The sequence below is a fragment of the Balaenoptera acutorostrata genome, chromosome 11, assembly GCF_949987535.1.
Source record: "Balaenoptera acutorostrata chromosome 11, mBalAcu1.1, whole genome shotgun sequence".
Lineage (NCBI taxonomy): Eukaryota > Metazoa > Chordata > Mammalia > Artiodactyla > Balaenopteridae > Balaenoptera > Balaenoptera acutorostrata.
The window spans coordinates 38,553,306-38,580,405 of record NC_080074.1 but is presented as its reverse complement, the minus strand read 5'-3'; the positions used below and the strand labels follow the sequence as shown (position 1 = coordinate 38,580,405).

At 33.7% G+C, this 27,100-nt stretch overlaps 1 protein-coding gene across 12 annotated transcripts in view; it reads right to left on the bottom strand.

Annotated features, from left to right (window-relative positions):
- PPFIA2 (PTPRF interacting protein alpha 2) overlaps positions 1-27,100 on the bottom strand; it is a 479,171-nt gene that overhangs the window by 90,097 nt on the left and 361,974 nt on the right. For 6 of the 12 annotated variants that reach the window (XM_057557043.1, XM_057557042.1, XM_057557045.1 and 3 more), the window contains 8 exons: positions 24,893-25,114; positions 15,931-16,077; positions 14,747-14,881; positions 9,656-9,742; positions 9,145-9,228; positions 8,750-8,881; positions 7,143-7,205; positions 3,151-3,242 (listed from right to left, as the gene is read on the bottom strand). In XM_057557043.1, the coding sequence (XP_057413026.1) occupies positions 3,151-3,242; positions 7,143-7,205; positions 8,750-8,881; positions 9,145-9,228; positions 9,656-9,742; positions 14,747-14,881; positions 15,931-16,077; positions 24,893-25,114 (962 nt within the window). The remainder of the gene's footprint in view (positions 1-3,150; positions 3,243-7,142; positions 7,206-8,749; positions 8,882-9,144; positions 9,229-9,655; positions 9,743-14,746; positions 14,882-15,930; positions 16,078-24,892; positions 25,115-27,100) is intronic. The other 6 variants (XM_057557047.1, XM_057557049.1, XM_057557048.1 and 3 more) reach the window with 1 other exon arrangement.

Genomic DNA, 27,100 nt, shown 5'->3' with positions numbered 1-27,100 from the left:
TTTAGTCACTATTGTATGCTCAAGAAGGTATTCCTAGAATACAAGAAGAACTTAATAAATACCTGGTAAGACGATGAATGGATGCAATTGATTATAATACAGTCCTAACTGTCTAGGTCAGAACATCCTAGGGACCTTTAGTCTGTGGCTGCTTAGGGTAATGTCTCTGTGGGTATCAGAGTAGAATTTCTAAAATTTTAACACATCATCCTAGGAGTATTGTTTTCTTGTTGTTTTATCTCCCAACTCCAAGTCATTTATAAAAACATGAAACAAAATACAGATCTGGTCTCATCAAAGCCCTGCTCAAAACTCTTCAGTGTCCTTACAAGGTTCTCTACCTGGGCCCCTCCTACTTTCCAGCTTCACTGCAAGTTACTCTCTGCCTTCTCTCTTCGTCTAGCTGTGCTGTCTGTCATTTTCTTCAAACTTATACTTTCTTTTGCTTCGAGCCTTTGAACATGCTATTCTTTCTGCCTGTCATCTCTTCACACATTTATGTGGTTACTATTCTTAAGGTCTCAGCTTAAAAGTCCCATCCTCATATACTATTCTAGCTCCTGGTATTCCCTCTATTATAACAGTCCTCAAATTCATATTCCTGCATTTTCCATCTAGAACATGTATTCTTCACTACCATCACCACTGTATCTCCAATGTCACAGTGTCTCACAAGTAGAAAGTACTTAATTGATCTTTAAAGAACAAAGACCTGAACTAACACCAATTGTAGAAGAGCCATTGCTTATACTTCATCTAAAGCAGTTACTCCTCACCTCTCTCATTTTATTCAACTCTGTGATCTGTCAGAGGCAGTATATCCATATATTTCAGTTTTAAAATTATTCTTGGTGTACAATATTTTGAGAGGCACTTGCAGATGTAAGTTACAATACAGTCACTGGTTCTTTTAAACAAGGAACCAGGTAGTTTTCCCTCCTGAATCTCCTGTGACTCTTGAATATAATCTCACAAAGGAGCTTCAATAGATAAATCAAGTACGAATTTTCTTAGAGAAAACCTGTTACCCATTTCTCTGCTTCCTGGGATGTCCTTGATTGTCCTTTCCAATTATCCAGATCCTATCCTCTCCCCTGAGTTGAGCCAAATCAGGCTTTCTCGGCCACTCTGGAACTCATTTTACTTTCTTCTCAGATGAGATTCTAGTAGAGGATATTAGTCACTGATACTCACTTTAGCTCAACTCTTCTTACCTCCCCATCTGTAAGATCAAAAACTAGTAGATGAAGTTCTCATGCACTTTCTGTTTACTTTATTGTTTTTTTTTCAATTATGTGCACTCAGAAATATGAATGTTCAAGAAATAATTGCTGTTTAATAAATATTCAGTTATCTCATTATAAATTAGCTATCTTAATAATTCCTATAATACTCTATATTTGTGAGTTGATTTACTGTTTACAAAACACTTTTCTCACTTGTCTCATTTATCTGCAAAGTAATCTTGTGAGATAGCCGTAAAATATTATTTTATAAAAAATATTTTTATATAATTCATGTAAATATACATATATATTTTATAAAAATTATTTAATATAATTATGTAAATATACATATATATATATATATTTGAACTTATTAAGGAAAAAATGGGTTTTCCAAAATCAAACTGCTAGTTATTGTATGTCTAAGACTTAGGAATGTCAATTTTCTTATTTTTGGTCTAGTGTTGTTTCTATTACAATCCATTGTATCAAAGAATAGTTGTTCTGTATGTAGTTCCCAAGTTTCCCTGATGCTCCTTCATTGTGGATAAATGTCACATTGTTAGTCTGCCATGATGACTCACTAAGGTGATGAACTTTTAGACAATACTTCTAGAACTCTGTATTTCTGAGACTGAAGGTCAAAAAGACAATGAAATGGCCATTTGGTTTTATTAAAATATGTTTCATTTGTTGACTGAATAATGCTAGTTCTATGTATTTACCCTGTTGGTATTTTATCAGCTCTTTCTTTCTCCTTTACCATCATCATCGTCATCACCATGTATATCACTGAATTAATAGCCTCAGATATATAAACTGTAATAAAACATTAGAAAAATAAACATTATTTTCAAAATTAAAGACCTACATATTTAAAAGTTCCTTGTATTTATGCCTGCAGAACTGTGTTTCTTTTACTAAACTGAACTCAAAATACTGAATTTTGTTCTTATTAATACTCACATTGAAGAGAATGTAAGCCCCTTAGGATTTTTTTTAATTTGGATTTTTCACCTGAATGTCCAAAGAATGCTTTACTAGATATTCATTTATTCAACAATATCTATTGAGAGTACACTATATACAAGGTTTCTTTTTTTAGGTGCTGAGATTATAGTACTCAAAACACAAAATATCCAACCTTTGTGGAGCTAACATTCTTAGGATAAGCATAAGACCAAGAAAAATGGACTTTTAGAAGTCTGTGGTGGTCAAAAGTTTCAAATAGCTGATGCTGCGTTGTCTAACAAATAAATGCTCAAATGGGTGAATCCCTCTATGGTTTTTTATCAACTTTAAATAAAAGGCTCTAAGCACAAAGGAAAATTATATGTGAATTATTGAGCTCAATCTCTCTATCTAGAGAGTAAACAAGCATCTCTTTGCTTTTTTTTTTTTTTAAGATTAGGTATTGAGTCAAAGTAGATGAGTACAAACAAGTTTACTTGAAGTTTTTTTTTTTTTTAAACACATTTAATTTCTCCTTCCCTCTTTATTGTAATTAGTTTAACAAAATAGTCAGATACTAAGTGATCATACCAATGATGTTTCTTCAGCAACATTAAACATTGAAAACATTTCTGCATGTAGAGAAAATGACTCTTCCTGGAAAGAGATGTAATCTCTGTATATATGGTTCCACTTCTTCATTTATAATTTATAATATATAAGAAGACATAGTTCTATATATATTAAATACAGAATACAAAAGGTAATAATTTATATTTTTATTGCATATTTGAGGGAAGAATTTCTAAATTAGAGAATTATTTTTGAGTGTAGAAACTGTAAATCAGTAAGGGATCAAAACAGGGCAATGCCTGCTGAGAAACAGGAGGTACTTATTTATTTTACTTGAGATATGAAACCATAAGGAAATTCATATTGATTATTGGTGAAAAATCTTTTTATTTAATGTTACCTTGATATTGTGGGTTCAATTAAAGAGCCAGTTCTCATTTTCAACTGGTCAAGTTCAGATCTCAGCTTTTCAATTTCTTCTGCTAATCTTTCCTAAAAATCAAAGAGGCATTACTCAGATGATATGCATATGCCAATAGTACCAACACTCAACTATGATAAACCAAACAACCAAGCTTAATGACTTTTAAAAATGGAAAAAATGACTAACATATTTTTATTACATATTGTTAGACATGACAGCAAAAAAATGTCTGATTTTCTCCTTGAAGTGAAAATATGACAGCAGAAATCAATAAAATTTTATCTACATTCCCTAACATTCACTAATGTTAAGTTTTTCTAAACATATGGGAAAACTAAGGTCATGACCAGCTATGTATACATCACGTTTAAAATCTGAGTAGAAAGTATAGCAGTTTAAAAAATAAAGAAAAGGTCTTATTTCTACAGTAAGTAAAGGATTTCTACCATCCTATAATGGTCGAAGGACACATGGGTGAAAGAGAAGGAAGATTAAATTAAAAGGATGAGAAAAAAATTATTACTTGATATGAGTTAAAATTATTAGCTCGATATTGGTACAATAATTTATGCATCTGATAATTTTCTCAGATTGTCATTAACAGTTTCAGTCTGCCAATTTATGAAGATGAGGGTGATCTTATAGCCCTTAATTAAATACTCATGTAAGGACTTAATTTTGTTTTTGTGATTATAAATTTTATAACATTATAAATGTGTCCTTCCAGATTTTCTATTGCTGTTATTTTCCCCCCTCCATGTGGCCAATGCTGGACATTTTACTGGACTCATACTTCTTTTCTCACCACCATTTTTTGTCAATGTGGCCTTTGCAATGTTTCTCTTATCTGCTCTTTTTAAAATTCTTTCTACCACCATCCTACATTACACACGTTTTTACCTTTTTCCTGAATTATTTTACCAGCTTCCACGATGTATTGCTACGTTCAATCTCTTTCCCACACATTCCTCTGCTAGATGTATCATTTTAAAAAACACGTTTGATCAAATAAAATCTTTGTTTATAATTATTTGATAGTTTCTTATTGCATTTATTAATTCATTTATTATTTCCACAAATATGCATTGACCACCTCTTGTGTGCTAGGCCCTAAGATACAGTAGTGAACTAACAAATTTCTTGCCCTCATATAATTTACAATCTAGTAGAAAAGAAAATAAACAATTTGGATTTATAGGATGTTGGTAGGAAGGAGAAAATAGGAGAATAATGGAAGGGCTCTCCAATAAAGTGATATTTTAGCAAAGACCTAGAGAAAGGGCGGGAGTTAAAATATATATTAAGAAAAGGAATGGCAGATAGAAGAAATGGTAGGTGCAAGTGCCTCTTAGGGGGAATATTTTGGTGAGGGAGAGGATAAGGTGGCCATTGTGACTGGATTGGAGAGATTAAGGAGAGAGACAAATGGGAATGGATTTAGAAAATCATGCTTACAAGGTTTGGTAAGGGTAGACCTGAAAGCCTTGCAAACCACTTTTAAAGTGTTTGACTTTTACTCTGAGTGAGATAGGAAATGATTGGGGGATTTCTGAGCAGAGAAGTGACCTGATCATTCTGATGGCTGTGAAATGGACTGATGAATGGGATTAGGAAGTAGAGAAGATATAAAATTATTATGTTCTTCCAAAAACGGGCAAGAGAATTATGGCTTGGACAACAATGGTGTTAGAAAGAGAATGGCAAGGACATTGGTTGGATAGAATGAAGAGAATTTGCTATTGGACTGGCTATGGGGTGTGTGATAAAGAAAGAGGTCAAGAACAGCTCCAAAGTTTTTAGCCTGCGTAGTTAAGAGAAAGAAGTTGTGATTTACTGACAAGACTGCTGCTGGTCGTGATTAGGTTAGGTGGTGGTGGTGTTTGGGGGGTTGGGGGGTTACTTGTTAAGACTGAGATGCCCATGTGTCCAAATAGAAATACTGGGTTGACTCTTGAATATATGTACTCCCTCAGGGAAGAGGAAGTATAGTAGGTGATCTAAATTTGCAAATTCTCAATTTACAGATCGTATTTAAATCCATGAACTCACCAGGGACCAAACATAGAGAAGAAATCCAAGGACAGTCCTAGGAACTTCAAATTTTAGAGATCAAAACAATGAAGAGAAACATGAAAAGAAGAGGTTGAGTATATGAAGGATATTTACTAATAATGGACTGTGAGTTAAAGATAATCGAGTGAAAATTTGAGGAGTTACAGGAGATGTGGTTAGATGAGGAAATGTGCTCAGCTGTATGGAATGATATTCAGAAATGAGGTATGACCTGGGATTTGCTGCCTCTAGTGATTGACATTAACAGGAATGCAAAGCATGGAATGATTAGTACTGCGGGTTGCCTGGGCAGACTTTTGGAGCTACAGGCTTGGGTAGGAGGTTGGGGAGTGGGTTCTGGGGATCTTGCCAGAAGCACACAGAGCTTTGGATAACATAACATTCCACAACAGGATTAAGTCCCGAATTCACAATCTGTTTACACCCCAGTTCTTTAAACACATACCAGTCACAGCAAACTTCTGGTGACACAGCAAACTTCTGGTGACTCGGCAAATCAACCATCTTTGTTTTCTCTGGGCTATTGCATAGTTATCGTCTTCTTCCCTACCCTTCTTTCTTTGTTAAGATCAAATGTGCCTTCAAGAGCCTGATGAAACGTTATCTTCTTCATTGTAGACTTTCTGAACTACTTCAGAAAGAATTAGATGCTATCTTCTAGGCACCATATTGTATTGCTCTAATACACCTATCTTTCGGGGTTTAAGGGTGTGTACATCCTGACTGTGGGACTAAATAGTTATTTTTTAAATTAACATCATAATATGTAGTATTCAATACAGTTAAATGTACAATTGTTCTTTCTTATCTTTATTCTCTCATCTTTTGCAATACCTTCCAAATGACATACTGTTGCCAGATCTCCTTCCCTTCCCTCCTTCCTTCCCTCCCTTCCTCCCTTCCTTCCTTCCTTCTATTACTCCCTCTCTCCCTCCTTTCTCTGTTTCCATTCCTTCCATCTTTTGTTTAATATACATCTATAAGTCACTTCTTAAGTTAGTGATTTTATATTATTTCATTTACTGATGCTGAACAAAATGAAATAAGACAAAATTGCTAACAAGAATTTTACATGTTAAGGAAGGAGGAAAACACATTAGCAATTACAGCTTTTAACATTTTATAATCTGGTCCTTATCTGCCTAGTCTATCACATATCCTACAATAAGAATAACTGATTCCAGCCAAACTGTTAAGTCCATTATTATTTAAGATATCAAACTCACTACTCACCTCCTCCCCACTCTGAGCACTTGCAATCATGGCACAGGCACTGTATTTGAAAGTCTTGCAAAACAGTCCTACCTTTCCTTAAAGCATTCTGAAGCCTTCTTTAGAGCAGCAATGTATATTGATCTCTCCTACCTGTAGTTCTTACTGTCTTTCATTCATTTGACACTTGGCATCTGTGACTCTACAACTCATTGCTTTGTGTTTTCTCTCCTCAATTAGACTTTTCAGGTACTTTAGAACTAAGGTCATGTTTGCAAATATAACAGCACAATTTTATGCACAGTAGGTATTTAATACATTTCTGCTAAAATAGTATCTCAAACTAGACACAAATCAATGCATACATTTTTATCCCATTTATATAAAGCATGAAAAAAGTCAAAACCATTTTTTTTCTGTTAGAAGTCAAGATAGTAGGATAAGAGTAGTGATTATATGCTAACTAAGTGGGGCTTCCAGGATGTTGATTTTCAGTGTGTTTGGTATGTAAAAATTCATCAAGCTCTCCCTATATATGTACACTTTTCTGTATGTATAATATAAAAGAAAAAATATTTTTAAAAGATAACATCCTAAAATTATTTATTATCAAATTTATTTTATAACAAAATATTCCCCAATGCGAAATAGAAAAGTGGGCAAAATGTAAGCTTCCATAATACCTTATCATGTAAAGATTCTTCCAGATTCTTTCTGAAAGTTTCTGATTCTTGAATTAAGACATTCTACAGAAAAGAAAAAAAAAACAGATAAATAAAACAGAAAATAATTAAATGTGTAGATTAACTTTTTATCACTCAAGAATCTTCTTTGATTCCTTCCTTGGTGCATCTATTTTTTGGTTTCCATGGAAACCAAGTTTCAATGGAATCTTTAAACAAGACACCTTAACATTTTTAGAAATACATAATTTAAATAGGAAATGTCATTTTGTAACACTTGGATTGACAAATAAGATAAACATTAACTTTTAAGCTATTTCTGACTGCCTCTTCCCAGGTTTTTTTTAAATTTGAAATAATTAGGTTACTTTTCAAATGAGAAAAAGTGAATAAAAAGCAAAATATTAGCCAAAGCTATCATAGAGAAGAATTCAGATAAACTCATTTTTATTACCCGAAGAAAGAAGAAATTGTAAGATCAAATTTTTTTAAAAGTTCATTTTCTGGATCTTTATTTCAAATACAGAATTAACAATTTCTAATAATGTTTAAATTATTAGATTATTAAAAATAAAATATTAGCTTTTTAAAAAACTAATGTTACATATCATGATGTGGAAATAACTTGCATCATAGATTTGAAAAAAATCCTTGCCATAAAAGTATTACTGTTGTAAAAGCTTTATGCTTTTCTTATAGTATTACAAAGCATGATTTAAAATAATGTATTCTTTTCAAATTTATAGAGTTAAATTAAAATAAGAGTGTGGTTATTGGCATGCATTTGGTGCTGAATGAGAAGGCATGCCTTATGACTTCTTAATGGGTAAATTAATCAAACTACTTGAACATTTCATTGAAACATTTTTCCTGTTTTGGTTTATTGTATGGAGCAGGGGAAAATGTCTAGCTTAAGTAGCGATTGGCATTCAGTCTAAATTTCCAAAATGATTTCTACACCTAGGTTTTAGTCCCTACCTTTTTTTATACTCTGGAATTGGCAACCAGCTCACTAACCGTTGCTGGTCTGGTAGTCACCAACTATTAATCGGACATATTAACTGTGAATGAAATTGTAGATTGTACAGAAACACTTTTTTGGAAACAATGCAGCTGAAAGTTTTGCATTTCTAAACTCTGTGGTGGGACTGACACTAGTGCTGTTGGAGATATTAAACTCACTCACATTTTGGCTTTTAGACTAGCAGTAGATTCAGTTACTTGAAACATTTGTATGGTTCAAAACAAGCCTCCCCACACACTCCAAAATACTAATTTTTGTCTTACTCTTCTTTTTTGCATACCACGTGAAAGACAAATGAAATATTTTCATCTCAAAAGTGCAACACGTTTTAATACCTTTGTCTTATATGATCATGCTAATATGTAAGATTTATATACCATGTAACATTTTTTATTCATTTAAAAATTGATCTTACATATTTTTACAGAAACCATTTGTTCACTTTTAAGAATATATCAGGCTTTTTTTAAATTAAGGAAAGTAAATGGATCATCTGAACAATGCAATGATTGTAGCAGAGTGTAAAACAAACATGATCATAAGAACATAGCTAATAATCATGTGATTCTACTGGTCCTTTTACCTTCTCTTCTAGAGCAGCCATTCGTTCCTTTAAGTGTAGCTGTAAGCGTTCATTGGATTCAGTCAGAAGTCTATCCACAGTATCGGATAATCTTTTGTTGTGCTCCTCATTCATTTTCTCTCTTTGCCTAGCCTTACATTCAAAAAATAAATAAATAAATTTAACATAAAAATCACTTAAAAATATTTGGGTTTGCTTTTGTATTTTTTCTAGTTTTAAAACTGGATTTAATTTTATGTCTGTTTTGATTAAATTGGCAGAAACTTTTTTTAATGCACAGGGCATATTCATATGATTTTAAATATAACCCATAATTGAGAAAGACATTCAGTTCTTATATGTAGAATATAAATCCGTAAACTGATGCTTGAGAGGGATGGTCTTTAAATACATACTCTTTGAAGTTCTTGATTTTTCTCTTCAAGTTGACCTTCTAGATGCCTCATACGTTCTTCAATGTTTCCATGTCTTTCTTCAGCCTGTTAAGAAATATGAAGAATGCACCTGACATGTAAGATATGGTTAACACTTTTCCTCTAAATAAACTGAAATAAAATGTAAAGCAAGCTACTACCAACCGCAAATGTAGTTTTCAAAAAATAAACTTTTTTTAAACAGGCAGCTGAACAGCATTGCTTGAAATGTGTCAGCTACAAAGGCCTGTTACATCCAAGCATCAGCAAAACATTGGAGTTATTTATGAGCAATGAAATCAGCCAAATGTAACATGCAGACTGTGCATGGTTTGAACACAAACCTGCCATTGTCCAATCTTAAGCTCCTGAAGCACTGAACTGCACAGATGGTCGATTATCAATAAATAAAAGTAACATAATTTTTACAAATGAAAAGAAAAACTTAGATGAATTCTATTTAGCAATAGAAAGTAAAGTCCAGTAGGACTACCTTCCTACGTATGGAGATCATTTCTTGTAGTTTAGCTTCCATAACATATTGATAATCATCAGATGAGGTAGAAGAGGTTGGATCAGACTAACGAGTCAAGGAAAAGGAGAGGGACAAAATTGAAAAATCAGAACTAAAGGCACTGACACTGAACAGAACATAGCACAGAATGCTTAAAAGAAAAATGTGACAGCAAATTTAATACTTTAATAGAATTTTATGTGGAAAGAACTACACTGATATCTGGTGAACATGATGAAGTTGATGGTTATAAGTGAAAAATAATGATATGCTCAAATAAAAAGCTACCAACCTAAGGTATGGAAGGTTAGTGATGGCTGGCAATGAAAGACCACTACAGAATGAAATAAAGCAACTCTGAAAGAGTCATGTAATAATTGGAATTATGGGAAACCAAACACTAGAATATGTCTCTGATAGATTGTTAAAAGTTTTATATTTTGGTTTGTTTGTTTATTTATCATATTACTTAAAAATAGCGGAAACAAAGTACCTCAATATTGAGGAGTAGGCCAAGGCAATGACTCAGGTGAAATAAATTTAGAACAAAATTTATTATAAACCCAGCTCTGTAGAACTCAGAGAAAAAGCTAAGCCACGGGGTTAATTATTATGAATATTTTCCAATTCAAGCAGGATTGAGTTTCCTCAGCAGCACTGGCAAACTTGCAAAATGACTTCTGGTCTCTGAATATACACTATGGCTGTAGGTGTAGAACCTCAGCGCCTATTCTTAGACATAGCCTTAATTCGACATTTTAAATGAAAATGATTAAAAGTCCTCAAACAAAGTGACAATAATGCTGTGAGGACAAGAAACTTATTGTGAATTCTCCTGAATGATACTAGGGACCACTCTAAAACTGATTCTGCATTGATTTGTTGCTATGGAAACAAAATAGTGCCCTAAAGTTAATAGGCAGCACAGTGCCTTTTGTGAGCTAATGTTTGCCCAGTGCCAAGGTTAGTTACATGTCTTGGAGGTGAATGTCAGGTAACCACAGATGCAGAGTGTTCAACACATGTGACATTGCTGATAGCTGAATTGTATTAGTATGTTATGCACAGATTACATGTAAAGTTACATCAACATTTTAATCATAATTACAAGTTAAATAATCACAACAGCCAAAGTATCCTATGTCAGGATAACAAAATTTAACTCCAGAGCATATTCTATTACATTTTATAAGTTTATTCTAAAACAGTGAAACTTACTTTATGCAAATATAAGACTATATATAAATATATCATGCAGTACCTGAAAAGAAATAGTAACCTATTCATGTATTGGTTCATATGCATATGTACTATTTTATGCAACAAATTCCAACTTAATCTATAAAATAAACATTTAACATTTAACTGCTGTGCTTATGCAAATAATAACTCAACATTTACATTTTGAAAGATTTTCCTTCTGATATTCTTATTTTATAAATCGGGAAAATAATGAAGAAATAACAAATAACCAATTTCTCTCCCCAAATTTCCAACCAGAAGCAACACAGAATGCTACCATAGTCTTCAACTGCCACAAAATGATTTTATAATATTTTTTAAAATTTATAATTCAATTAAGAATACAGGGGGGTGGGATGGGGAGGGTGGGAGGGAGGGAGATGCAGGAGGGAGGAGATATGGGAACGTGTGTATATGTGTAGCTGATTCACTTTGTTATAAAGCAGAAACTAACACACCATTGTGAAGCAATTATACTTCAATAAAGATGTTTAAAAAAAAAAAGAATACAGTAAATGGATCAAAATATTGCTGAAATTATATATTTTAAATTCTTAAACATATCTGTAATCTCTCAAAAGTACATTTTAACAAGCAGTTAATATTATGACAATTAATCTGGTGACTGACTCAAGGTAGTCAAGGCATGAACATTTCAATTTCCAAAACTGTTTATTCAAATATACATGTAAGTCAGTAGATCTTTCAAAGGTCCTTTAAACTTCTAGCTGTCTCCATCTTAACTACTGAAAACACACCAAACGTGAAAATTCAGTTCAGAGATTAAACGAGAATTCTGTCATGTTTAAATCACTGTTATTGTTGATACTTTTTATTGGTACTAAAAATGAATGAAATACCTTATGGAATTCAAGATGAATTATGTCCTTGCTGAGGAATATGCATTTTAATTAAAGAAGTAAACATCATAAATCATAAGACTGGGATCCCAAAATGTTTATTATTTAATTGTATATACACTCACCAAAGGCAAATTTTTAATTTTATCCCTAGCCATTATTCAATACTTCTGACTTTCTAAAAGCCTTAAATGAGCTTTAGCTACCTATTTTTACACACACACACACACACACACACACACACACACACACCACACTGGCAGAAAAAAAGATACTCTTATCAACCAAAGAATAAATTCAGACATCATCTCTAAACAAACACTGGATCAATTTGCAACCGCTATTGATTTATGTTCACCTTAACCTTATGAAGACTGCAATTTAAGCAACTGGTGTAAATACTATAGTCACATAAGAACAATCTGCTATTTTTTGACTCCCTGATGGGATATAGGGCTTATCTTGGTTTCACTCTTTAATGTGACAAGGCAATTTTCAAACGAGCTAAAGTTTTAGAAGAAAACTTTACAGTTCTCTCTTATAGGCAGAAATAGTTTTGAGAAGAATGTGAATATATTTGGAAATGGAGAAGCAATCAAATTTAAAAAGAGGAGGGCCAAAGAGAAGAAAACAATAGTGGCAGATAATAAAAGTAGAAAAAATACTTATAGGCTAATTAAAATATATGAGGGATTATTAACAATATCATTCAAAATATAGGAGAGGGAGCCTAGGTTTAAACTAAGCATAAATCATAAATCAGTGAGAAGTCAAAAACATTATGAAGTAGAAAAGACTATGGAGGTCAATAATAAGATATTGAAAACAAATTGGAATTGAAATAATGAATAACTAAAACCGGTTCTAGAGACAGTCCCTAAAGGTCTTGAGAACAGAGATAAGAAAATGGTCAAAAATCATTTTAGCCATAAAACTTGGGAGAGCAAATGAAAGACTGATCTTCAAATGTTATAAAAGGGTTACAAGCAGAGGGAGTACACTGAAAATAAAATCTCAGCACCAGAGGCGTGTGAATAATGAATTAAATATGGCGATAATCTAAAAACTGTATATCTGAAATAATGTTGATACAGAGCCAGTCAGGAGAGAAAGCAGTAAAAAGGACAAGCAGAGTGAATTCTAACATTTTCATACTTTTTAAGAGAGATAAAACTGCTGAAAAGTGAGGAAATCAAAAGGGTCTATTCCCTTTTAATTCCCTTTCTATCCCCTTTTAATTCCAGATGAAGTAGAATTTTAGCAATATATTATCAGGTAGGAGTGAACTGAGGAAATTATTTTGGGTGCATAAGTGAATATATATATCAAATATGACCTCAATAAAATAAAATAGAGGGGAAAACAGATGAGACACCTATTTTAAGTTTTTTTTTTTACATTCTAAATTAAGGATTCTTAGGAATATTTAAAGCCTCATACATCAAGTATTATATTTTAAATTATGCTTTATTCTTTGGGGCAATTTTTTGCTGAATTTTAAATTGTGTTTTTGGGGGAGAGATTCCAGACTTTCTTGTATTTTACTTACGACAATATTGATGATTATTTTACACTAAAATATTACAAAAGTTACTTTTATTATTTAGCCACTTGCCTAACTCCCCCTAAAATAGTTCAGTTCAATAAGATAACTCTTCATAAAAGTTCTTTATATTCCTCAGATGAAAAACCTAAGTATACATATCTTAATCCATATTATAGGAATTTTAAATGTGTTTGCAAGAAAAAATAGCATACTACTACTACTGTTTGCACTTTTTATATAATTTCAATAATATTTCTAAAATTAAATAAGTTTATATTTATTTTAGAAATCACACATTTCTGAAATTTCCAGAGTGGTTTATGGCGTGGTCTGTGACTATGGAAGGATCCAGATTGTATCACCCTAATCAGACTAAAGTTTCATTCAGCTAGTTAGTCCAATAACCAACTATTCCAATACTTTCTGCTTTGTCAACTGTTTGTCTTTTCACTACCTGTTTAACTACCCTATTTTAACTAATAGGCATCAGTTTACTGTTCCTCTTTAATTATTTACTTTTCCAAAAGTAACTATATGTGTCTACTTTTATTTTGCTGCATCAATTGTTTTGGATAATCCCTAATGCCAGAATTTATAACTTGCAGTTCATATATCTATCTGACCCATTTACTGCAGTGGTGTGGAAAACAGCACATGGTAATGACTGTGTGAACATCTAAAATGTGTGTACATTTTTGAATTGATATTAAAAGTCAAACATGCTTTTAGTGACAAAATCTGTACTTTTATTCTAGTGACATGTGACTTTCAAGCAATGCCATTCTATTTGACTGTGAAAGGTAAGAATAGTCGTTTTAGCATTATAATGGTTGCTAAGTTCTAAAATATGCATATAATTGCAGAATCTAATGTCCATAACACAGCAGTTAATTTTGAACATTCTTTAGAATATTATTGATTTTAATTGGTTCAGAAGAAATTACAACTATTAAAATCACTTTCTGACTATTTAATGGCTTTAGACTTCTACAAATCTTATGTCCAACTTCTAACAAAATTTTTTCATACCATAGTCAGAAAGGAATCAACTGCTTATGATATTTCCTACATTTCTAATACTGTACAATTTATGTTGAGCTTACTAAATTATTATGTCTCATGCATATCCATATGTGCAAATATAACCATGGAAAATTAACTCTAAGGATGTGATATTTTGTTTGTTTTTGTTAATGTTTAAATAGGCAAAGGAATCATCACATCATATATATATCAGTCATTCATTTCAACATAAATAAGATATGTGTAACATAAAAATTCATCTAAATAACAGACCAATATAGTAAAGATTAAATAAACTTAATCTTCATGAAGCCTAAAGAAAACCTTTATATATTCCATTTTGATTACTAGTCATTTCTATAAGTATATCTAGGTTGACCAATTGTTTTATTGCAGTACCTTTGTCAGGGCTGCAATTCTCTGAGCCAGTTCAGCCTCTACTTCAGGTAAGGTCTCAGCTTTTCTCATAGTTTGCTGCAACTTTTGCTCAGCTAGCTCAAGACGCTCTTGTAACTGTCTGTTCTTCTCTTCCATCTGAAATGGGGACGAAAAAAGAGACACTTAAATTGTCACAGTTAGGATAGCAAACACCAGTCACCAGGGGCTGTGGGCTTCAAGCCACTCTTCTAGAGTTAAAATAAGCTACTACTACCATACCTACTGTGCAAAGAGATTATTGTTCTCATGTTTTCATATATTATTTATCCATATTCCTTAATAAATTCAGCACATTAAAAAAAGAAAACCTTTTACTGAGGGCAGCAAAAAGAAAAGAAGTTAATAGTGAGTATTAACTTGGACAAATGGAATACAACTTAGTACTAAGACTTCAGATACACCGTAATAGCAACATACTGAGAATCGTAACATTAGCTGGAGTAGGAGAGGGAATGTAGCATAATGATTGAGAGTCCAGGCTCCAGAGATGAAGTTGGCAGACTTTTCCTGTGAAGGCCAAATGGTAATAAAGTCTCGGTTCCAACTATTCAATTTTACTGTTGTAGCACAAAAGCAGTCATAGACAATGATTAAATGAACGGGTATGCTATGTTTCAATAAAACTTTATTTATAAAACAGAGCCATAGTTTTGGCACATGGGCCATAGTTTGCCCACTCCTTCTCTAGAGCCGAATAGACCTAGGTTTCCATTATTGACTCTGCAATTACCATATGTGTGACCTTAGGAGAGCATTCATGTCTCTGAACCTTAGTTTCCTCAGTATAATAATTGTACTTACTTTACTCCTCAGTATAATAATTGTATAATAATTATTATACTTTACAGTATAATAATTGTACTTACAGGTGGTGGTTGGATTTAAGTGAGGTAATACATGTAAACTGTTTAGCACAGTTTCTGGTTCATGTCTAGATCCAAAGTAAATATTAGTCATTATTTTTATCATTATTAAGATAGATTTCTAGATTACACACTAAAAATCACATCTGTTTAGTTAGCTTGGCTATAAATTTTAGAGAATGATTGATTACCAAGGAATACCATATTTTATTTACTCCACGTTTTGTGAGAATGGTGAGAACACACACAGACCAGAACAGAACCAAGATAGAGATACTGAACCTGCCGTATGATGGCCTCTTTATTTGCTAACTCATTTTCTAGTTTGTCATTCATGTCATGTATGGAGGTAGATTCTCTCTGAGCACTGAGGTAACGCTTCTCAAGGGTCGTGATTCTTTCTTCCATATCTTCCTTCTGTGCCATGGCCTACAATTAAAATAATTTAAAAAATCAGATTCTTAGTTTATATATTGTCTTATTATTTAAATTAAATAGTGAGATATAAAAGAAACTATTGCTTTCTTGAGGTAAATATTCATTCCTTTCTTTTCATTAAGGGGATGCAAGATTTCATGTGAGTTTTCTCAACTTATCTGTCAGAATTCTTCTCACGTCTTGGGTTAGCAAAAAGCTTTCTCTCTCTGAGAATGCAATGGAGTACATTTTAAAACTCCCTATTGTAGAATTGGTATTCTTAGAAAAGAAGTAGAAGAAAAATTAGTTCATTACACAGTAGAAATAAGTATAATTATGGGTAGAGTTGCAAACCATAAAATTGGTAAAATGGTGGCTATAGTTCCAAATTGCAAAGGGATTTTCAAAGAAGGATAATAAATATCATCAGTATCCTTATTGTCATGTATAAGTAAGAATAGCTCAGTGGTTAAAAGAGAAGGCAAAAATGAAAAAAAAAGTAAATTTGAATCACACTCACAAATGAATTGACGAATTTACTTTGGAACTTAACCATTTCCCTTGTTTAATTGGAATATGATATATTCCAATTAAAAAGAATTTAGAGAACTCAATGAACACAAATCTCTAGGGGAAAATCAGTTATTGGTGCAAATGAAGCGATAATTTTAAATACTATATTATTAATATAATATTAACTATTGTATTAAGCAAAAATTTTAAACCATATAATTCATAGATAACATGGAAATGATTTTATCTTCCTAGTAGCTTACATGGGAATTTATTAGTAGGTAGATAACCTACTTTTTTGAGATATTGGGAAAAATCAGCTGCAGAAGTGAGCATCTTGGGCCTGGTGTGGTTTTCTGATAATTTGGGAAGCTCCTTTGCATAAGGAGCCTGACATTGAGGAGATGGTGGTGTTTTCCATTTATTACCATCCAGGTTTCTTTGACCACTTGTTCCTAAGCAGTCTCTTTTCTACTCTCCTACAAGATCCAGAGTCAATCCTGCCACATGCACAGAACAGCTAAATTCCCTTCTAATTTTCCAAAAGAAATAGAAGCCCTTAAATGGACAGTCCTTCATCTTCCTTATCTTCCCTCACCACCATCTGGAAACTTAACTACATCCACACAAATCCTTAACCTCTATCTTTCAGTTTAGAACAGGTGTTCCACCTCCCCTCAAAGTTCAGTCATTATCTGTATTCTGGGTTTTATGCCTTTTCTACTTCAGGGATCTTGGTCACTTTTTCTCCTGAATTTTCAAGGTGCTAGTAGAGGCAAATCCCATAACAATAGCTAGAAGAATGAAACAGGCTTATAAAAAATTTGATACAGATCAGAGGTGGAGAGCAGAGGAAACAGAGATGATTCAAAGAAAATAAAAATAAGAATGATAAATTATCTGCGTGACCATTGTCCATAATCTGAATTGAAATTATGAAACCAAACTGTTGGAGTGGGTGGGAAGACTTACCATTTAAAAATAAGCAAATTTATTTATCAGGTAATTAATAAAATCCTAGAAAAACAGAAAGCTGTACAAAAGGAAATATTATCATTGACAATGGCTACTTGGATCATTTGTGGAACTATTGACATAGTCATAATAATGGCAAAACTGAATGTGATTTTGAGATGATTATAGTGGAAGGATGGGTGTAAGAGAAAGGAAGGGAAAGAATAAGAGAGTTAAAATCCTCATATAATATAATAGCAAGACATAGGATAAGTTTAAATAAGAGAAAATACCAGAAGTAATGGCTAAAAGGGTTGAAATTAAGAATTTCAGGGAAGTGAGATGGAGGTAGGTGGTGGCTTTGTGTATATGTATGTGTTTTGTGCACATGTGTGTTTAGATTTGTATTCTCTTGATAGTATTTGACTTTGAAAGTTATGTGTATATAAAAAATTAAAATTAATTAAAAAGTCATATTCTACAAAGAAACTCATCATGTTGTCCTTAGTCTCCCTGCCTTCCCCTACCTTGTATTATTTGACTAGGGAATGACACGGTGCTGCACAGACATTTAGGATCATCCTTGAAAACTCCTCTACCCTAACTCCCACTTAATAGCCTAATCTGTCATCTTGCCATTAGTCTTTTTTCCTGCTTACTTATTCCCAACCTGCTGACCGACTTGCTTCTTGACAATACCTTTGTATGTTCCCCTCCATCTTCAATTTAAAATCTGAGCTACAAAGCCTTGCAAATACATAGCTTAATGTCTTGACACTTTCTTTATGTACAATATCTCTATGTACTGAGATGAATAGTGAAAAATTCATGTTCACTTAGGATTGGGAACGTGATATCATCTGTAAATAAGGTTTTACAGATGTAATCAAGTTAAGATGAGATCATACAGGATAGGGTGGGCCTTAAATCCAGTGACTGGTGTTCTTACAGGGAAAGGAAGATTTGGGGACAGAGATATACAGAGAAAAATGCAATGTGAAAAGGGAGACAGAGATTATCTTTATACTGCCACCAGCCAAGAACACCAAGGATTGCTAGCAACCACCAGAAGCTAGAAGGCGCAATGAAGAACACTTCACCAGAGCCTTCCCAGGGAATACTGTATGGCTCTGTTGATACCTTGATTTTGGACTGATAGTCTCCAGAACTATGAGAGAATAAATTACTGTTGTTTTAAGCCGTCCCTTTTATTGTAATTTGTTATGGCAGCCCTAGGAAACTAACACACTCTGCGACATTTCTACCTGGAATGAGGTTTTGTTGACTTTTTGACTACCTTAGTCTTGCTGAACTTCAAGACCAAACTAAAGACTACTTGGTTAATTATGTTAATATTAATGTTCAAATGTATGAAACAATTAATCCATCAATTTGGCAAAAATTATCCAAACTAATTTTTTTCAACATTATATATGCATCCCTAGATTTTAGCCATCCAAATAAAAACTACTATTTAAAAAGCTTCTGCTTAAGATTTTGACTTTTTCTGTTTCCTATATTTTTTAGTCCAATGAGGGTAGAGTTTTCAATCTTAGACTATTCCTTCAGAGTGCTGCTTACAATTGTTAATTCTGTATTGTTAATTTCATTTTCATACAGAACTCTGGGAATGTTATGTCAATTTTGTAGCCCAAGAAAAAATTCTAAATTTAGCCTACATATATAAACGTTTTACAAAATTATAATAGCCATAAATTCAGTTAAAGGCATACACATGTTTCTTTAGAACATGAGCACGAAGTAGTACATACTTGCTTTAAATCCTAGTTTTTGATACTTATTAACCCTGTTATGGGTAAACACTGCTTAGCTTTTCTAAACTTCATCTTCTTTCTTTTTTCTTTTTTTTTTTTTTCGGTTTTTGTTTGGGATGTTAATACATGACATTGTTGTGATATATTTTAAGTGCTTTGCATGATGTCTTATGTACAATATACACTCAGTAAATTCTAGCTCCTTTTTTATCATTATTCATTTTTATTACCATGTACAATACACACTAAATAAATAATAGCTTTTTATTATTATTTATGTATTATTTTTTCTTACTATTATGCCTATAATTAGCTGATTTGACTATGGCATATATTACATATAGGAGTCGTTGGATGTGACTTTGGTATTTCATTTTTAATTCAGTGATTCATATGGGAGATTCAATTTATAACTGCAGGCTGTGTTGCCAAAAATAAAATTTGAATTTACAAGTTGGAGAAGTATCTTTTCGCTGTGTGTTACTTGGAAATTTTAAAAAAGAAAGCTTTCTCTAGTTCCTGAAAACTGCTGCCTAAAAAAAGGCGAAAAACTGTGTAAAGGATTAATTTTCTCTTAACTTGAAGTTTATGTTAAAACTGGATTTCATTATATCAAATAAATATAATTCTATAGTAACTTAGCGCTAGTAAAGTGAAAAATATAACTCCATGTTTCAGATAATAGAAAAGACAAAATTGATATGTATTCACTCATATAATCACATAGTGAACATTCAAAGAATGTTTAAGAATAAGAAGTTGGAGTGATAAGCTGTTTTTATTCACAAAACAAAATATAACTGAAATACTTCACAGAAAATTCTAACTCTTTGCATATCAATATATTTAATGAGATATTAGTATCCAAATACCCGATTAGTAGCCTTCTTGATTAGAGTGGAACAAATATCGTATATTAACGCATATATGTGGAATCTAGAAAAATGGTACAGATGAACCTATTTGCAGGGCAGGAATAGAGATGCAGACGTGGAGAACAGACGTGTGGACATGGGGCAGGGGAGAAGGGGGGTCGGATGAATTGGGAGATTGGGATTGACATATATACACTACCATGTGTAAAACAGACAGCTAGTGGGAACCTGCCACATAGCACAGGGAGCTCAGCTCCATGCCCTGTGGTTACCTAGAGGGGTGGGATGGGGGGGAGGTCCAAGAGGGAGGGGATATGTGTATGCATATAGCTGATTCACTTCGTTGTACAGCAGAAACTAACACACCATTGTAAAACAACTATACCCCAATTAAAAAAAAAAAAAAGAGTGGAGAGGTAAACTAAGCCTCCGTAATGAGACTGACTATATTTTCTAGTCTGGGTACTGTGCCAAGCTTTAACCCTAACTCCAAGAAGTCACAGTCAATTTAAGGAGCGCTTAACACAAAACTTCAAACAAAAGTAAACTTTGTAAACATACAAGAAATTAAACAGATGTAATCATCACCCTGGCTTAAAAAAAAAAAAAAGGAAATTTTGAATAGATTTATTTCTTGACAAAGAATAATTGCAAAAATATATTCTGAAACCATTAATGAAATATACTTACACAATTTGTTTCAGATATATTAGACTATGCCCATGCACAGCAAAATGCATTTCAGTTTTTAATTATATGGTCAGTTTTTTCCTATTCTCTATTTTTTTCCTAATTAATTCAACAAATAGTTATTGCTTATATCATATATAAATCATCCTGTGTTAGCAGTGCTATAGGGGTAGCAAGGAGAATCACCTTGTTTGTTTTTTCTACTTAAAATCATGCAATCTAGTAGACTTTGTTGTGACCACAGCTCAAGAATACATAAAAGCGAAGTCTGGAGTTTTCAGTGTTATGTGATACCTTTTTAAAGTATGTGATTTTCACATTTTCTTGCTTATTGAAAAGATCAAAAGATTGATTATTTAGGAAGCAGTTACAGTGCAGCTGCATTTTTTATGACAGTTGCTATCACTGAGTAAATGATTGCATCTTGTTGATTTTGGAAGCTGCTCATAGCGGAAGAAGCACAGATTTTGAGGCTGGGGTAGTCCTCTATTCTTCCTGGTGCTGGGGGGTGGGGAAGGTGGTGTGTTGGGGAGAATAGTGGATAGGCCTTGGACAAGTTACTTTACATCACCTGAGAAAAATGGGACAATTACAAGTACCTTCCCTAAAGGACAGAAGGAATTAAAGAAATTAAATGTAAACCAGGCTTCCATGGCCTGCATCCTGAATCTTACGGGAAATATTTTATTTGGCCTTCACAGTGTGCTTAATACACACACACACACACACACACACACACACACACACACACACACTCACACACACACACGTGATGCATCTAGAAAGGCAGACAGAGTACAGGCTCCTTGTCCAGGTCTCATTAACCCTATCACTTCCTACTGTTGCACCTGGCACTTCACACATTTATATTGTTTGCCTGGCTTTGAAAACATTTGTGTTTGCAAGCCCCTTCAAATGTGAATGATGAGAAATATTCCTTTCTCGTGAAACTCTTCTAAGATATAACTACCCAGAACTTATAGAGCTGATAAGAGTAGTTATATTGTAAAAGAGTGGCCTGGTGAGGGCCTGGTGAGGGGGCTTCCCTGGTGGCACAGTGGTTAAGAATCCACCTGCCAATGCAGGGGACACAGGTTTCATCCCTGGTCCGGGAAGATCCCACATGCTGTGGAGCAACTAAGCTCGTGCACCACAACTACTGAGCCTACGCTCTAGAGCCTGCGAGCCACAGCTACTGAAGCCCGCGTGCCACAACTACTGAAGCCCGCGTGCCTAGAGCCCGTGCTCCACAACAAGAGAAGCCACCGCAATGAGAAGCCCGCGCACCACAACGAAGAGTAGCCCCCGCTCACCGCAACTAGAGAAAGCCCGCGCACAGCAATGAAGACCCAACGCAGCCAAAAATAAAAACAAATAAATAAATAAATTGAAAAATAAAAAAAGAATTCCTGGTGAAAGCAGAACACCTTACCTATGAGAAGGTATTCCTAATTAAAAAAAAAAATTTGGCATCAGATAGATGATTGACATTTTAAATCTGACTTAGCTTTTTGTCACTTACATCCAAAGACTATTAGAATCAAAGGGTTATTTTTACTTAGGTCATAAGAAAGGGAGAGCTGGAGATACTGGGCTCTACCTGCAAATGACACTGGATTAAACAAGCATTAATAGAATAGGTGAGTGTTAAGTGAAAGAAAAACAGCTAAATCTGTGGGACTAAGAGAATGAAGAAATAGAAAATGAGCAAAAGCTCAAGAAATGGCCCTGGTGGTTTACTAGTCAAAAATCTTAGTGTTCCTTAACAGTAATATAGAAGAGGGGTTAAACTTCATCTACTTTATAAATTCTCTGAGTTTGGGTTGTGGGAGGAGTGAAGATGAGAGATGCATTCCTGAACTGTTAACATCATAAAAAGGTGTATCATTTTCTGTGCGGTGACACAACCACTTCACGGATCATCTACCTTACTCTGAGATAGTAGGCATTGTCTGGGGACATATTCTGATTTCATCCATGCCTTTTGATGTTTACACCTAACACCCATAAATATCCATCCTTTCAACAAGAGCTTTTGACTGCCTACTCTATACTCAGTAGTTGTGTATGTGATTAAAATAGAGCAGTGAACAAAACTAGACAAAACAAAAAACCCCAGCTCTTATGAATCTTTATATACAGTGGAGAGGGAAGCATATGACAAACAAGTAAATCAGCAAAGTATGTACTGTGTCAGATGGCAGTAATTCTGTGAGATTTTTAAAAAATGAAAGAAGAAGGAGCGTGTATATGTGTAAATACCATGGTTAGGGAACACTTCACTGAGACATTTGAGTAAAAGGCAGAAGGAAAAGAAAATGCAACAGAATAGATCTGGCTTGCTTAAGAGGCCACGGTAACTGAACTGAGTGGATTAAAGTGCAAGAGTAGTAGATGAGTTCCCAGAGGCCAGAGGGTGGGAGTAGAGATTGTACATGGTTGTTGACCACTGCAAGGACTTTGATTTTACTGTAAGTAGAATAGGTAGCCATTGAAGAGTTTTAAGGAGAAAGTGACTTGAGCTGACTTACACTGCAACAGGTTACTGAGGCTGCTGTGTTGAGTATAGACTCTTAGAATAATCCAATGGGAGACGGTGGTTGTGTGAAATAAGGCAGAGCCGTGAAGAGTGTGTGAAGAGGTCACAGGACGGAGATATTTTGAAGTTGGAAGTAATAAGATTTATGGATGAAGCAAATGCCGTGTGTGAGTGAAAGAGAGGTACCAAGGACAGTTCCAAGGCTTTTGGTCTGAGCACCAATAATGGAGTTGCCATCAGCTGAGATATGTAAGACTGCAAGTAAGTCTGGCTTCTTGGGGGGAATATCGGGAAAACAGTCTTGAGAATGTTAATTTTGAGACACCCATTAGAGATCTAGATACAGGCATCTGGAAATCAGGAGAGATGGATAAGGTGGAGATATAAATTGGGAATCATAAGACCACGGGTAGTTTTTGGAGCCATGAAACAGCATGAATTTACCAGGGGAGTTAAGGCAAATTAAGGAGGGAAGGCATTCCACGGTTGGGGATGAGAAGTAGAGCCAGTAAAGGAGCCTGAGATGCGGGTAGCAAGTAAAAATGAAGGAAAATCAGGAACAGTGTAGTGTGCTATTAGCAAGTGAAGAAATAACACCAGGAAGTGGTAATTAGATCAAGTGCTTCAAAGGACTGAGAAGTGTCTCCTGGATTCAGCAACATGGAGGTCAAACTGGATAAGAACAGTTTTGATGGGACCGTGGAGGCAAAAGTATGATAAAATGGGCTCAAAGGAGAATGGGAAGAAAAGAATTGGATACATAGAGTCAACTCCAATAACAGCTAGTTAATGATGCACAAAAGATTAAAAAAAATAAAAATATGATTTAAAAGAACATGTAAAAATGGAAAAGGCAAAAAGTCACAAAATAAAATTTTCATAAATATAGATAATTTTCTTTTTAATTAAATAGAGTGATAACAGTGAAAAGATTCTAAACTTTTCACCTTAGCTGGTAAGATGATTCGGCAATATCACAAATAAGATATCTCCTTGTAATTTTTTTTCAAATAGATGAAGTGATGTTTAGTAAGAACTGAACATATAGAGAAAGAAAGGTTCCCACTTTCACACATGTACTTTCACATTCACAGACAGAAAACCAAAATAAGAGGGATATTTTTAAAGTAATGTCTTTGAGTATTCCCATCTGCTAAGAGTATAGCAATTCATTATTCGTACCCGAATCTAGGGTTATTTAAAATTAACAGCTTAAAACATTTAAAAATTCATTTAAAAACCTGTAGTTTTTATTACTTCTGAGATTTGATACCAACATTTTCTTTCCATACATATTTAAAGGGGTGATGAAGTAAACTATTTTTGCCTTAGTGAACAAGTTTCATAACTAATATAATGCATACTGATTTACAGTCTTTTGAGAAAAGGTAAAGAGCATATGCCATTAGGGGAAATTATGGAAAAACATCTCAGAGACAGCATTCAGGAAGCAAAGACTGAAAGTGTTGCGAATCACTTACCTCCCTGATGTCCCTTTGATACTTAGTGTTCATTTCTTCTGTTTTAATGAGATCCTTTCTTGCTGTCTCTGCTTCCTGTTCCACCTCTCCCACTCGGGAAGAAAGGGCTGCTAAACGTTCTTTCATTTGGGCCATTTCGTAGTTTTGTTTTTCAAGCAATTCTTGTAGTTCAACTATTTGACTTGTTTCATCAGTTGAATCTATAGAACCATTGGACAAACGCTGCAGGAAAAGAGAAAGAAAATGCACTTAGAATTTTCTTCAACTTTAATTTAAAATTCATGAACTTAAAGATATGAGACTGATAAAGATTTCATACTGAGAAATAAGAACTCTAACAGAACTAGCTTTGGAGGAAAACTAAGTTTCTGAGAAAACTCTTAATTGACATTAAAATATAAAGGTAGATCAGTAATTTTCAAATAGGTTAATAGATGCATTTGAACTGGAAGCTATTATATATGCTACATTATACACAGTTTAGCACAAAACATGGATATATCATAAACATTCAATAAGTGGCAGCTATTTTTAATCAATTACATATAAAATTTATTATAAATATTTATGTAACACAGCATATTACTATTAAATAATAAATAAGGGCACAGAAACTATGTAATATTTTCTATTTTTATTCAAGATCCTTTGTGAATTTGCAAGTCTTATTTTCAATGACTCTCAGTAAAAGAAAACTTACATTTTTCTTTTAAAGAAAGTTATTCCTGCTGTGAATCTGACCTAGCTGGAACAAAGGTATAGCACAGAAAAGTCTTGCTTTCTATATTACTATCAACATAAAAGCCATGAGTGCACACAATCCACAGGAAAGAGGCTGAAGAGTTTAAATACTTTGAGAATGATTTTTCCTCTTTTTGAAGGGGCTGCCTGGAAACCAGGGTAACCCATGTCTTCAGAAGGATGACCTACAGCCTAGCTGCATTGGAGAAATTTTGTGGTGAAGACAGTGCAGGAACTGGGGAGAAATAAGTGCTAAGAGAAAAAGATCACAATAACCTAGAAATAGGAAAGTACTGAGAAAAAGCAAAAAAAGTACTACCAATTCTGCTAGAATGCTTGTTTGGAAAATATGAATTCATTCTAGCATGATAGATACATTAAGAAACAATTTGAACATAATGTAACTTTTGTGTTTTCTTATGTACAATCTCATTCCTGATAATCACTGGCTAAACACAGAAAACCAGACCTAGCTGAATCAATCAGTGTAGGAATATACAAAATGCACACATGCACTTTCCTCAAACATCTAACACCAACCTTACACTTCATCAAGAGCTTTGAGTCAGCCCATCCATATCTGTGTTACACCTGTCTGATTTTAGATACTCCTCCTTCCACCACTTCACAATAGCTCACAGCTATAACCCTTCTGACACCCACTGTGATCAGCAAACTTCAGACCTTTTTCAAAGTAAAGAGTTAAATTTATCACAGCAGTTATGCAATCCTTAACCATTTAACATGTGTAAAACTGTGCTACTATTTTTAGTATTAGAAATACTAGAAATAGTATTCTATTTCTTTTAAAAGTCATTGATAAAGGTTTTAGTGTTGTACTGCAAACCCCTTTCCCCCATAAGCCCTGTGTTTTTTATTTTGCAATTTTGCATAACTCATGATATTTTGGAATGCAAATATCATATTAGACAAAACTGACTGTAGGATAAAAGGAGGAGTACAGAAAGCATCACAAAAGCAGTGAGAAAGATAAAATAGAGAGAATGGGAAAGCAAACAAATGGCAAGAGGTATTGGTAAGTCCAGTTACCTAACACGTGGAGAAACAGTTGGACAAATCAAAATTAAAAGGGCAGCGAAAGATAGAGTCAGTCTTAAAGATAGCATCTTAAGATACCAGTTGGATCTGCAGAGTTAGTACTTCGAAAATATTACTGAACTTTTGTATTGCAGATGCCAAATTTATTATCTAGTAAAAGGTGTAAGAGATGTTGGAGAGGATCAAAGATCAGTTGACCAGTTGCTCCTTCAGAGTCTTGATTCCCCTTGCTGCTGGGATTGATTGCTTGCAGAGGGATGAGAGCTGAGAACATGCCTAGCAATTGCTCTTAGTGAAAGGGAACTGCCTTTCCAAAGTTAAACCCCTCCGTTGGGGCGTGCAACACCACATACAATGCAGAGCAGTATTACTGTGAAGCTAATAAAAACCCAACATTTTAGACAGTTT